Here is a 13,784-nt window from a genome sequence, read left to right as displayed (position 1 = left end):
ATGGCGTCCTGAGACATGCTGTGGGCGTGGCGACCGTTGAGGTGTAGCTTAATGCTGCGCTCCATTGCCGCCTGGTCTCGGTCGCCCTCCTGCAGCTTGACATTCCACACTCCAACCGAAGAGGGAGGGAAGAGGGCTGGCTGGCTGGTCGATGGGGCGTTGTTCCCCCGAAGGCGGTCCGCATAGGAGAAGCGGGAGGTCTGTTCGTAGTCCTTAGAGGATCCGGCTGTCGAAGCGAGGTCAAGAATCCCTCTGGAGTTGCGGTAGGTCGCGGGCATGGCTGGAGCTGGAGATGGCTGGAGAAGGCTGGAGCGGGAGGGCAAAACAGAAGGCAAGGTCTGGTCAGCAGGCAGCTTGTTCCGCGAAGGTCAGCGTGGGCTGCAGACTAGACTGGAACGGCGGCGTCCGGTGACGTCACGGCTCGGGCAATCAATGTGTGTATCTTTTTTCAAGCAACGTGTTTCGACACTATTGTGTCTCATCAGTGGACAGGTGGTACTGATCTATTGTGTCTCATCCCTCATCTGACAACCCCAAGGGGATATCTGTGAAGGGAAACACTTTGATTTAAGGCCAAAGTGTGGAATTGATATTTATTAAGAAATAATTTAGAAATTTAGACAAGTTTTAACCAAGAAATTAGGTCAAAACAAGGGAAATTTGAAAAAGCCTAAAGGGAAGAGAATTTTGATATATGTGTTCTAATTTTGAAGAGAGAGAGAGAGAGAGAGTGAGAGAGAGAGAGAGAGAGAGAGAGAGAGAGAGAGAGAGAGAGAGAGAGAGAGAGAGAGAGAGAGAATTCTACATAGATAGGGGAAGGGCTCCTAATATGGTCCGGCTCCTAATATGGACCACCTCCTGTTCTGACAAACTAACGGCGCTAGAGCGCTCAAAACAGTTTTATTCGCTGTATTTAGGCTACCCTCTCGGGATAACTTGCACATGTCAAAACAGTTGCAGAAACACAAATCTCAAAACCGTTAGGCTTTTTCTCTTTTTACATTTAGTCAAGTTTTGACAAAATGTTTTAACATAGAGGGGGGAATCGAGACGAGGGTCGTGGTGTATGTGTGTCTGTCTGTCTGTGTGTGTGTGAGTGTGTAGAGCGATTCAGACTAAACTACTGGGCCGATCTTTTACATTTAGTCAAGTTTTGACTAAATGTTTTAACATAGAGGGGGGAATCGAGACGAGGGTCGTGGTGTATGTGTGTCTGTCTGTCTGTCTGTGTGTGTGTGTAGAGCGATTCAGACTAAACTACTGGACCGATCTTTATGAAATTTGACATGAGAGTTCCAGGGTATGATATCCTCAGACGTTTTTTTCATTTTTTTGATAAATGTCTTTGATGACGTCATATCCGGCTTTTCGTGAAAGTTGAGGCGGCACTGTCACGCTCTCATTTTTCAACCAAATTGGTTGAAATTTTGGTCAAGTAATCTCCGACGAAGCCCGGACTTCGGTATTGCATTTCAGCTTGGTGGCTTAAAAATTAATTAATGACTTTGGTCATTAAAAATCTAAAAATTGTAAAAAAATTATTTTTTTTATAAAACGATCCAAATTTACGTTCATCTTATTCTCCATCATTTTCTGATTCCAAAAACATATAAATATGTTATATTTGGATTAAAAACAAGCTCTGAAAATTAAATATATAAAAATTATTATCAAAATTAAATTTTCGAAATCAATTTAAAAAAACTTTCATCTTATTCCTTGTCGGTTCCTGATTCCAAAAACATATAGATATGATATGTTTGGATTGAAAACACGCTCAGAAAGTTAAAACGAAGAGAGGTACAGAAAAGCGTGCTATCCTTCTCAGCGCAACTACTACCCCGCTCTTCTTGTCAATTTCACTGCCTTTGCCATGAGCGGTGGACTGACGATGCTACGAGTATACGGTCTTGCTGCGTTGCATTGCGTTCAGTTTCATTCTGTGAGTTCGACAGCTACTTGACTAAATGTTGTATTTTCGCCTTACGCGACTTGTTTACATTTAGTCAAGTTTTAACATAGAGGGGGGAATCGAGACGAGGGTCGTGGTGTATGTGTGTGTGTGTGTGTGTGTGTGTGTGTGTGTCTGTGTCTGTGTGTGTGTGTAGAGCGATTCAGACTAAACTACTGGGCCGATCTTTATGAAATTTGACATGAGAGTTCCTGGGTATGATATCCCCGGACGTTTTTTTCTTTTTTTCGATAAATACCTTTGATGACGTCATATCCGGCTTTTTGTAAAAGTTGAGGCGGCACTGTCACACCCTCATTGAGTCACTTGAGAAAAAGTGACTCTATGTAATCGGTCAGTGTTAGTCTGTCCGGCCGGCCGTCCGGCCGGCCGTCCGGCCGGCCGGCCGTAGACACCACCTTAACGTTGGACTTTTCTCGGAAACTATCAAAGCGATCGGGCTCATATTTTGTTTAGTCGTGACCTCCAATGACCTCTACACTTTAACGATGGTTTCGTTGACCTTTGACCTTTTTCAAGGTCACAGGTCAGCGTCAAAGGAAAAATTAGACATTTTATATCTTTGACAAAGTTCATCGGATGTGATTGAAACTTTGTAGGATTATTCTTTACATCAAAGTATTTACATCTGTAGCCTTTTACGAACGTTATCAGAAAAACAAGGGAGATAACTAGCCTTTTCTGTTCGGCAACACACAACTTAACGTTGGGCTTTTCTCGGAAACTATAAAAGTGACCGGGCTCAAATTTTATGTGAACGTGACTCATTGTGTTGTGAATAGCAATTTCTTCCTGTCCATCTGATGCCTCATATAATATTCAGAACTGCGAAAGTGACTCGATCGAGCGTTTGCTCTTCTTGTTTTTCAATTAAATTGATTGAAATTTTGGCAAAGCAATCTTCGACGAAGGCCGGGGTTTGGTATTGCATTTAAGCTTGGTGGCTTAAAAACTAATGAGTGAGTTTGGTCATTAAAAATCGGAAACTTGTAATTAAAATTATTTTTTATAAACGATCCAAAAACAATTTCATCTTATTCTTCGTCATTTTCTGATTCCAAAAACATATACATATGTTATATTTGGATTAAAGGCACAGTAAGCCTCCCGTAAACCATCACAGAGCTCCCCGAGCGTCTAAATACAGTACAAGCATACTTCCATTTGAACGCTCACCGAACGGGAACATCCTGGCTGCTTTCTGTCGAGCGTGAGACATTTTCAAAGAATTTATTTTCGTAGACTTGTTCCGTTAACAACAACGGCGCCTCGTTTTTGCGCTAGACCTAACTTTTAAAATCTAAATAATAAATTGACAGCTTGTTACACAAACATTCTTTAATCATAAAAGAATTCGTTTTTCATCAAGACAAGATCAGAACAATTCGAAGTTGTGAAAGTTTAAAAAAAGAAAAGCCCGGAAGCAGGGTCACGCAAGGGTCGTAGCAGACGACGGCCGGTTTATCAGTGCAAATCGCCGTTCCTCTCAACAGTCAAAAGCCATCGCTAGAGTTCTTGTGAACCACAGCCGTTGTTTCGTGCATAAAAAAAACGTGCTATTGTAGATAAGCTCACGTCGAGTCGCATTCAAATGACTAACTATGACGACTGCATTGTGAAAAGGGAAAACTGGATCACACGGGTTCACGATGGCTCAGGGGTAAGATAAACCACGCAAAAATAAATTCTTTGAAAATTGTTCGCTCTTTACGGAGGGCACCTAGGGTGTTTTCAATTGGTGAGTGTTTAAATGAAATGGTGTTTGTACTGTGTGTAAAAGCCTGACCGTATCTGTGATGGTTTACGGGAGGCTTACTCTGCCTTTAAAAACAAGCTCTGAAAATTAAAAATATAAAAATTATGATCAAAATTAAATTTCCCAAATCGTTTTAAAAACTATTTCATCTTATTCCTTGTCGGTTCCTGATTCCAAAAACATATAGATATGATATGTTTGAATTAAAAACACGCTCAGAAAGTTAAAACGAAGAGAGGTACAGTAAAGCGTGCTATGAAGCACAGCGCAACCGCTACCGCGCCAAACAGGCTCGTCACTTTCACTGCCTTTTGCACTAGCGGCGGACTACGTTCAGTTTCATTCTGTGAGTTCCACAGCTTGACTAAATGTAGTAATTTCGCCTTACGCGACTTGTTTACATTTAGTCAAGTTTTGACTAAATGTTTTAACATAGAGGGGGGAATCGAGACGAGGGTCGTGGTGTATGTGTGTGTGTGTGTGTGTGTGTGTGTGTCTGTCTGTGTGTGTGTGTAGAGCGATTCAGACTAAACTACTGAGCCGATCTTTATGAAATTTGACATGAGAGTTCCTGGGTATGATATCCCCGGACGTTTTTTTCTTTTTTTCGATAAATACCTTTGATGACGTCATATCCGGCCGGAGCAGAGGCAACAGCTCCGCTTGAACCTCAGAAACCAAATGTGCCTCCAGACACACAGATCCCTTAGACAGCCGAGGCTGTGGCCTCTAAGGTTCTCTTGTACCAAACCGCCTCCTGACTCTGCATCAGATTGCTTGCGCTGGCATCTGCTTACATAGACCATATCATTATCAAAACAATATCATTACAGAGTCACAGTCCGGTTTCATCCCTGGAGACTCAACTGTTTACCAGCTTCTTACAATATACAATGACATATGCAAATCACTCGATAATAGAATAACTACCCAAGCAATCTTCTTTGATATATCCAAAGCATTCGATAGAGTTTGGCACCGGGGCTTATTGCATAAACTCGAAGCCGCTGGATTTAATGGGCCATTATTAAACTGGTTTACAGACTACCTAACAGATCGAAAGCAAGCAGTTGTGTTAAAAGGCAGTAAATCAACTTATCTTCCAGTAGCAGCGGGAGTTCCTCAAGGTTCAGTGCTTGGACCTTTGCTCTTCTTAATTCATGTAAACGACATTGTACGTGATATAGAATCTACGATTAAGCTTTTTGCTGACGACACTAGCATGTACTTGTCTTTAGCCAATCACAACATCCGTGCCGAAATTTTAAACTCAGATCTTGAAAAAATTGTTAATTGGGCAGAAACATGGAAGGTAGCATTTAACCATGCAAAAACTGAATTGGTGAACTTTTGTACACAAAGAACCCCTGATATCGCAGATCTAAACTTTGGCAATACCATCCTTGAAAGTTCCCAAAATCACAAACACTTAGGAATAATAATACAAAACAACTGTAAATGGGATGAACATATAAAATCTCTTGTTGCAAAGTGCAGAACTCTCGTAGCTTGCTTGCGTACATACAAATATAGACTGAGTCGAAAATCATTGGAAATTATGTTTAAATCCTTCATTCTACCACACTTTGATTATTGCGACACAGTATGGGACAATTGTAGCAAAACCCTAACAGATGAACTCGAAAAGTTAAACCTAGATGCAATACGAACAATCATCGGAGCTGTCCGCGGAACCAGTCATTTTAAGCTTTACGGAGAATCTGGACTCCAATCATTATCTGAAAGGCGTAACCGTCATAAACTAACAATGTTCCATAAAATTATTCACGACAAGACCCCCCCATACCTACAAGCAGCACTCCCACCTCTCGTAGCAGCCAACAACCCCTACCACAGACGCCGCCCCTTAGAACGAAGTATACCCCCACATCGAACAGAAACGTACTAAACATCCTTTTTTCCTTCGACAACAGTACTCTGGAACCAACTACCTGAACAAATACAGTTAACCGACTCCCTCGGGGAATTTAAACATTACTTAACAAAAGACGACACACAAATTCCCGTTTACTTCTACAGTGGCAGTCGACAAACACAAATAAGCCACACAAAAATGAGACTCAAAATTAGTGATCTAAAGAAAGACTTAGTTGAGCGACACCTTGCGGAAAACAGCGTATGCGACTGTGGTGATGGAAGAGAAACTGCAACACACTTTTTACTAGAATGCCGTTTACACTTAGCTGCAAGAAACAACACAATCAACAAACTAACCAACAACCTCATACACACAGATATTCTACTTCATGGAAACCCCTCCTTGCAAACAAAAATTAACAAAAAAATCTTTTTAACAGTACAGGAATTTATTGGACAGTCCGGCCGTTTCGAACAGATAAACATGTAAAGTGAAAGCACAATCGATACGTCTACTCCTCTCTCTCTCTCTCTTTCTCTCTCTCTCTCTCTCTCTCTCTCTCTCTCTCTCTCTCTCTCTCTCTCTCTCTCTCTTCTCTCTCTCTCTCTCTCTCCCTCTCTCTCTCTCTCTCTCTCACACTCTCCCCCTCTCTCTCACTCTCCCCCTCCCTCCCTCCCTCTCTCCCTCTCTATCTCTTACTCGCTAATACCATAAATATTATATATGTATTCTTAAACGGATTTTTGTTTTGATGTACAATTTTCATTCAATTTTCTTTTCATGTTTGCTTGCTTTTCATTTAAACTGTACAATAGCCGCCATTTATATGTATTTTTCTAGAAAACTGTAAACACCACTATAACACGCCGTGGATGGTGGCACGCCTAGTTTTGTCCACCGCAGGAACAACACCCAATTCGTTCCCCCGCACGGGGAAGCAAAATTGTTATCTCGCAAAGGAATTGCCCTGTGAAGGTACGTTGTGGCAAATCACATTATTAAGTATAGATATTCTAAAGCAGAATTGCCTAGGCTATATGTATAATATGTAATTTATGTCTTCTTGTGTACTCGTGAACAGTGGCGTTCGATTTTCTGCCGAAGTCCGTGAAAATTATACAGAGAGGTCTCAATTTCGAACAAATTAACCTAGAACTACCATTTAAAGCACTATTTTAATACTCACAGTTTAATCTTCGATACCTTGCAGCCTTGTATGCGCGTTTTTGGGCACCAGCATCGTGGATAAGCTGCTCTAATCTAGCGTTATTTTGTGGTACTCGATTCTCAGTGGGTAAGGTCCCCCGCAGACACCAGATAAGGTCCCCCGCATTTTTGACCAAGCTGCGGGGGGTCTTACCCCGTCAAATTTTACTGTTGATCTTTGAACCGATCGTGAGTCTAAACTAAGGTAAGCTTAAACTTAAAAATGAAGAGCAGTATCCACAAGTAGTTTGACTTTGACCAGCAAAAAGATTTAAGCCCTTCTGTTTACCGTGCTTTGTGTTATTTCATCATTTGTAACGTGGGAGACAGTATTTCTGACTTGTCTTGATGACATTTCTTCTCTTATGTAGTACACGAGAGTGTAAATGGTAAGACAACTAGCTGATCCAATGCAAAATAAAGTACCGAACAGTATGATATAAACTTCAATACAAGAAAGTCTGGTTATCTACTATTTTAAGGCATTAATTTGGAGACACCTACCATGTTGTTCGTCTTGCGGGGGAACGAATTGGGTGTTGTTCCTGCGGGGGAAAAAACTAGGCGTGCCACCATCCACGGCGTGTATAAGCATTATGCTTGTTGTTGTTTACTCAATATGCGTTTTTTTGTTAATAATGCACAAACGTTGAATAAAACAGTTTAAACCAAGAGAGGTACAGTAAAGCGTGCTATGAAGCACAGCGCAACCGCTACCGCGCCAAACAGGCTCGTCACTTTCACTGCCTTTTGCACTAGCGGCGGACTACGTTCAGTTTCATTCTGTGAGTTCCACAGCTTGACTAAAAGTAATTTCGCCTTACGCGACTTGTTTCACTTTTGGCAGCGTTCACTCTAAATTTGCCGCCTAAAAAGGACTCGTTTCTGTCCACAGCCAAAGCTTTTATCGCACAAAAATTGCTACATATGACAGCTAAGACCGTATTTGTTACATTTTAGCAGTATGGACCCCGAGTTTCTACTGCAAACAAAAAATAATAGCAACATTTCAAAGTATGTGCGAGTCCCCTAATATGGACCACCTTCAACAAATCGAAGAAAATAAAAGCTAAAGGCTATTTTCATTAATTCAGTAAAAAGCTTGCTGGAAATAACCTATAACTAGCCCTCGAGATTTAAAAAAATATAACAAAAAGTCTTCTTTTCGTGGAAGTTGATAATTTCACTTATCATTTTCACTCTGTTTTTGATAAGCTTCTTTAGTTTCCTGGTGTGCTTCAAATAATGCTCTCATCATCCCGAAACAGATGAAATCTAAAGCATATTTTAATTAGTCTTACTTGTACACTAAGTTGTATCATGTTATTTTGAAGTATAGGGGGCTTTTTACAGTGATTAATTTTTGCTGAATATCTATCAAAGCGATTTCACTCTGATTAGGCCTCATGGTTAACCTAAGAGAGAAGGACTACCAAACACAAAATGAAACTTCTTCGCAAGAAAACAAGCTAGTTATTAGCATGAAACAAAAAGTGGTCCATATTAGGAGCCCTTCCCCTACTCTTTTTTGCATCTGGCCCTCGCCCTAAAAAGAGACTTATCTACTATCACAAAGTACTATTTAGTAACACTTGAACTGAGAGAGAGCGCGAGAGCCAGCATTCATCGGGTGCAGATGCAACAGTATATAGTGACAATCTGAGTCAGTGATAACGCCACGTGCTCCGAACAGTACTCGTAATCAGAGAGTGGCCTTGTGAGGGGGAGGGGGCGGGTGACACACAGGGGGGAGGCGAGCTCTCCCTTCAGACGTCAGTCATGCAGTGCACCCACTGACTCTCTTCCCTTCCAGTTGTTAACCCGCCAGACCCCATCTAATGCCTACCGTCCCCACCGCTAGTATAAACAAACTGATTTTTGTTTTGTGAAGACATCGATGATGCGATGTCTCTCTCGTCATCCGCATGCTTCCGAAACAGATGACATTAGAGACATCAGCAAATGATCTGTGGAATCCGATGTCAGCTGTTGTGATTTCCTCCCTCCTTGCAAATTCGTAAGCTAAATCTAACTCCCGTATGACCATCAACAATCCAAACAAACATGCACAGAAATATGTTGCTACTTCTTTCCCTCTCCAGTAATTCTGCGACAGAAGACGCTGTTTGGGAGAGTTTAGCAAACTTACTCAAGCGTCGGCATATCAGTGGAGGCTTTATACGCGGGCGGTGTTTGGAACAGCGAAGTCCATTTGCTCAGGTCACTGGCAAGAAGTTGGCAAATCGAGTGCAGTGGAGCCGCGAAGATAGACAAGAGAAATCGTCTTGCTGTATCAATCTTTGGCATCGTACCGTGCAGGTGTGTAACCTAGATAGTGTGTTCGGGCTTTAGCTCTCGTCACAGTGAATTTCAAGTGGTTCTGTGAAGATTGAAGCTATGTGTTCTTTGTTGAAATAGAACGAGTGGTGCTTGTGTAGTGGGGTCGGCAGCGTGGCTGACTGGCAGTAACTGCAGTGATTATGTGACTCGTTTCGATTTACTCAACGTCTGTAGGAGATAAACGCTAGTGTGGTCTCGTCAAGGAAACAGTGAAGAGTCTGTCGGTGTCGATGAATGTAGGTAATTGCCACAGTTAAAGGAGATGCGAAACGATCTTTGTCAGGGAAGGGACTAGTACTACTACACACACACACACGGCATACTCAGTCGCCTCGCGGTAGCCGTGCGCTGGGGAGTGTCGAGCCAGCGATAGCGTACTGTAGTGTAGCCAAACAATGCGTTTAGCAGTTCGAACAGGTTCATCTTTATAAAACTCGCTGCTTTATTTCCAGGTTGACCGGTGCAGTCGGCGGCTTCTGTGCAAAAGCGTGCAGCTGTGAGAATGTCTTCTGAACGTGGATCTAGCAGTAACAATGACAGTGGGTCAGCTCGCAAACGCCGCCCGGACGCCGCGGAGACAGGAGAAGGTACCTCTTCATCTTCTCCTCGGGGCGGAGGTACAGTGGCCGTTCCCAGACCCAAACTTCCAAAAACCATGTCCACTAGTCTCAAAAGGTGAGTGTCCGTGCCCTTCTTCGATTCTCATTCTACCTATTCCAAGAATACCTGGATAGTATGTGTAACTGTGATAGAATGTCATATTGTGTACAAAAACGCCTTCCCAGCACTCTGTTTGCAAATATCTCAAATCACATGTTGAGGCGCGTGCAGGTTTTTCTACTATTTACGGTACAGGCTTTAAGCGAGCTCATTTGCATATAAGCTTTTCTTCGTTCTTGCGTTGAAATAAAGGCAGGAAGGGACCAATCACCGGTGTCTGGTCATAGCTTAGGTAACAGAGAATAGACCATGCATATTGATTTTAACGATTACATCCCAGGGGATGAGATCCAGGCGAAATTCCCGTCGCTGTCCGAGGTCTCAAGCAGTAGGCTCGCCATGTTGTTCAAATGGCGTTGGTGTTGTCGATAGCTTGCTTCTTCCTTCCCGTTTCTTTCTTCACTGGCGGCGTGTCAAACATCAGAAATACGTTACATGAAATCTCGATTATATCTTCTTTTGATTTTGTGGGTGTTTTTTGTTAGACAATTCTTTGGGAAACCAGGATTCGAATCTTTTCCTTGTGTTGACAGTGTACCGTAAACATCCCGAAAAGTTACACGGCAGTTGCGTCAACACTGACTCGTGTTGTTGCCCCTAAGTTTTGTTTGAGAATGAACGTCATATTTTGTTGTTGTTGATTTACTGCTTTCTGTTGTTTCTTCTCTTCAGTTTTCCAATTCTTAGGATTTAAACTGATTAGCAGGCTCTTGTGAGTTTCTGTTTTCTTATGAAAGCAAAGTTGTAAATAACCTTTTTTGACAATAATGATAAATATAATAATGACAACTTATAAAGCGTGAACCACAGTTATAATGCTCTCCACGCTTTATATATTAGCTATGAATAAAAACATACTAATTATTATTTAACATTACATCAAATACATATATCTACCAAAATAAAGTAACAATAAACTTACAACAATGCATAAGCCACTTTTGGACAATACCATGCAGATAGATACACAACGCACAATACGTCATATGCAATCAACATTGGAAGATCTCAATTTAAACACACACATTACAGTTGTTCTGCAGTTCACAGCTAATTTAGTGCGCAGTTTAGCATCAGCTGTGTATTAAATACTCATCTGAAACATAGCTGTAAGGCCTAAAAAAAAAATAGGTGTGGTTACGGTAACCCGACCTACCCTATTTTTAGGGGCCGACCCTATAACTTTTTATTACATTTGTCAACAAAAAAAACCGAGTGCAGAAAACGCAATGAAAGCGAAATCGCCCGAGTCGCACACTTATTTCCCTGTCAAGTAGGTTTAATTTGTACACATTAGAAAAAAAAGTTTAAAAAAAAAGTGATTGCCTACCTTCCTACCCTATTTTTTTTTGGCTATGTTACCGTAACCACACCTATTTTTTTTTTTTTTGCCTAACAAGTTCATGTAATACAAAATCAGGGAAAGTAACATAGAGATAGTTTTTTTTTGCAGTTGCACATTGGCTAATCTCAGGTAAAACAGGCCTGAAAGTGACGAGTATTTTACTCGCCATGTTGAGTAGAACTGTTCATCTACTCGCCAAATGCGAGTAAAGTTGCTTTAACAAATTGTTGGTTTGGCTAGTAAAGTTTGCTCTCTGGCTAGCACATTTTCAGAATCACTAGCCAAAGGCTAGTACACCATTTTTATTACTTTCAGGGCTTTAAAAGTAACACATTTTGCTGACAATGATTAATTATTTCACCAGTTGGAAAGCATTTTGATTATAAATGCTCTGAACACTGTAAGGGCAACGTTTTTCATACCTTGACAATGACAGGAACTAATCTAAAACTAACTGAGTTGAAGTTTAAAAGGAAATTACATTGGCAGTGTTGTTTCCATGCCTCTCTTTGGACATTTTGACTGATAGGTATTTTGAATCCAGGTCCAACTGACATACGGAACAAGTCAACGACACTGCTTTGGTATCTGAAATGTGATTCTAAATTTAGTTATATCTGATCTGTTGGTTAGTATACATACAACAGAAATTACTTCTTGGACAGCATGTTCAAGGGTAATGAAATTGTTTTTCTCCATTTTTTGCATTCCCTTCTTCCCCTCTTCCGTACCTACGCTACCGAAGTTAGTAATTCATGAAAATCATGTACTGATACCACCGATAGGCTACTAAATCGACGCTGTCAGTATGTCTAGCTAGCCACTCAGTGGCAGTGGCACAGGACTGTTGTATGAAGAAAGATGCAAGTCAGTGGTAATATGTTGTCACTTTTAACATTAAAATGGCTTACATTACAACACAATTGCACGATAAAGCGTACATGGGGGCAGCTAATACCAGTGTTGTCTGGACAGAGAGTCTACACAAATGCTCAGTTACAAAAAGAACGGTACCAGCCATTCTTCTTATTTGGTGAGTATTGGAAGTGTATGCATGTGTGCAAATCTATGGGTATTTGTTTTTTGATGCACACTTTAAGTTTCAAGCGTCAGCAGTATACATGTTTTCTTTAGCAATGGCTAGAATTTTTGTTTCTATGAGTATGAACCTCAGATTGCTTTTACTGTAAGTTTGCTCTCTGTGAAACACCTGTGATGTTGAGTAGTTATGCTGGTAATTCATTACCCAGTGCTATAAATCACATCATTGTGTTTCAATATATATGTTATTCAATGATTTCCACAGTGCTGCGTTGCTATTGAAATATAATCACAATTTCCAGGTCGGCAGCTTAGTAGTTTAGTGCAGTTGAATCTGAGATGGCTGGACGAGGCAATAATAATAGTGTTGTCCTCAAGTAGGATGGCATTTCTGTGTGAAACCAATAAACCAATTCTAGGCTCTCCTGGCCTATGCCAGCTTTATGCAGTATTGATGCAATTGTTCCCACTTTTCTGTGTGTTGCTTGTGTCGCGCGTATCCTGTGGCGATTGGAGCTCAGAAAGTTGTATTCACTGGCCTAAGAGGATCTCGCGTTTCTACCAAGCTTTCAATGAAGAGAGGAAGAGTAGAGAACGCTCTGTTTGTTTCGTCGTGGTAGGTCTCAGACTTTAGGAGAAAGGGGAAATGCGGCACTTGTCAAATTTGTTTCTAAATCTGTATAACTCTAAATCAGGACTAAAAAGGCCTCACATTCCCCGCATACTGTTGGTAACTGTAAGCCTTCAATGAATAAATGTTGTTGTTTGGGAATGAGGGAATTAACGTTTGTTTGTCACTCACTGACTGGAGTACTTGCGTACGATGTGCATCTACTTAATTTCAAGACAGGGCGAAACATTTGTACGCAGGCATTTTATTTGATGAGGGACCGTCTGCGGCACAGCGTGTTCTAAGTTTACGTTGGAGTATAACGAGCGAGGACATTTTGTCCATCCATTATTCATTCCCTGGAGTGGGGGTTGGAGTTATAATCCTGCCGCTTAGACACAATCATGGCTCCCCCTGTCTCATACACACACACGTTGCCATACAAACAAGGCCGAGTTGTGTGTGTGTGTGTGTGTGTGTATGTATGATGTGTGTGAGTGAGTGTGTTTTAACCTTAGTTTAGGTACATTCGGTTTGAATACGAGAAGCCTAACATATCCGTGATATTTAACTACAAATATTTTAAGTGGGATTCTCTTTGATTTTAATTTGATTTTGTCGAGTGTAAACAACTACAAATTGCATTGTCGAATGGCAGATGGTTAACCATCGAAACGCAAGAGCCACATTAACCGACGGAAAGAGTCATAATGGTGAGCAGAAGACAAACGATCTTTGGCCTGGTTTCTTGTATAGTTCAAAAAGTAATGGCGGTCAAAGCACAACTATTAAAACAAGTTTTGATTCACAAAGATACCTTCCTACCCGTATTGAACATCTGTAAATCGGTGTTACCGTAGATCTGGTCAGGATCGTAAGGCTTTTATTTGATAAGAGCATCCTTCCAAATGGTCA

General features: G+C 41.2%; 1 protein-coding gene across 2 annotated transcripts in view; it reads left to right on the top strand.

Annotated features, from left to right (window-relative positions):
• The first annotated feature begins 8,985 nt into the window (after positions 1–8,985).
• Positions 8,986–13,784, top strand: part of LOC138959024 (ubiquitin-conjugating enzyme E2 E1-like) — a 59,659-nt gene continuing 54,860 nt past the window's right edge. Inside the window, exons 1-2 of one of the 2 annotated variants that reach the window (XM_070330391.1) lie at positions 8,986–9,132; positions 9,606–9,828. In XM_070330391.1, coding sequence (XP_070186492.1) covers positions 9,656–9,828 — 173 coding nt within the window. In that variant the 5' untranslated portion in view covers positions 8,986–9,132; positions 9,606–9,655. Of the gene's footprint in view, positions 9,133–9,254; positions 9,394–9,605; positions 9,829–13,784 lie in introns of those variants that run through there. The other variant, XM_070330392.1, reaches the window with a different exon arrangement.

Source organism: Littorina saxatilis, linkage group LG2 (genome assembly GCF_037325665.1).
Source record: "Littorina saxatilis isolate snail1 linkage group LG2, US_GU_Lsax_2.0, whole genome shotgun sequence".
In the NCBI taxonomy this organism is placed as follows: Eukaryota; Metazoa; Mollusca; class Gastropoda; order Littorinimorpha; family Littorinidae; genus Littorina; species Littorina saxatilis.
This window is presented reverse-complemented; position numbering and strand designations above follow the sequence as displayed.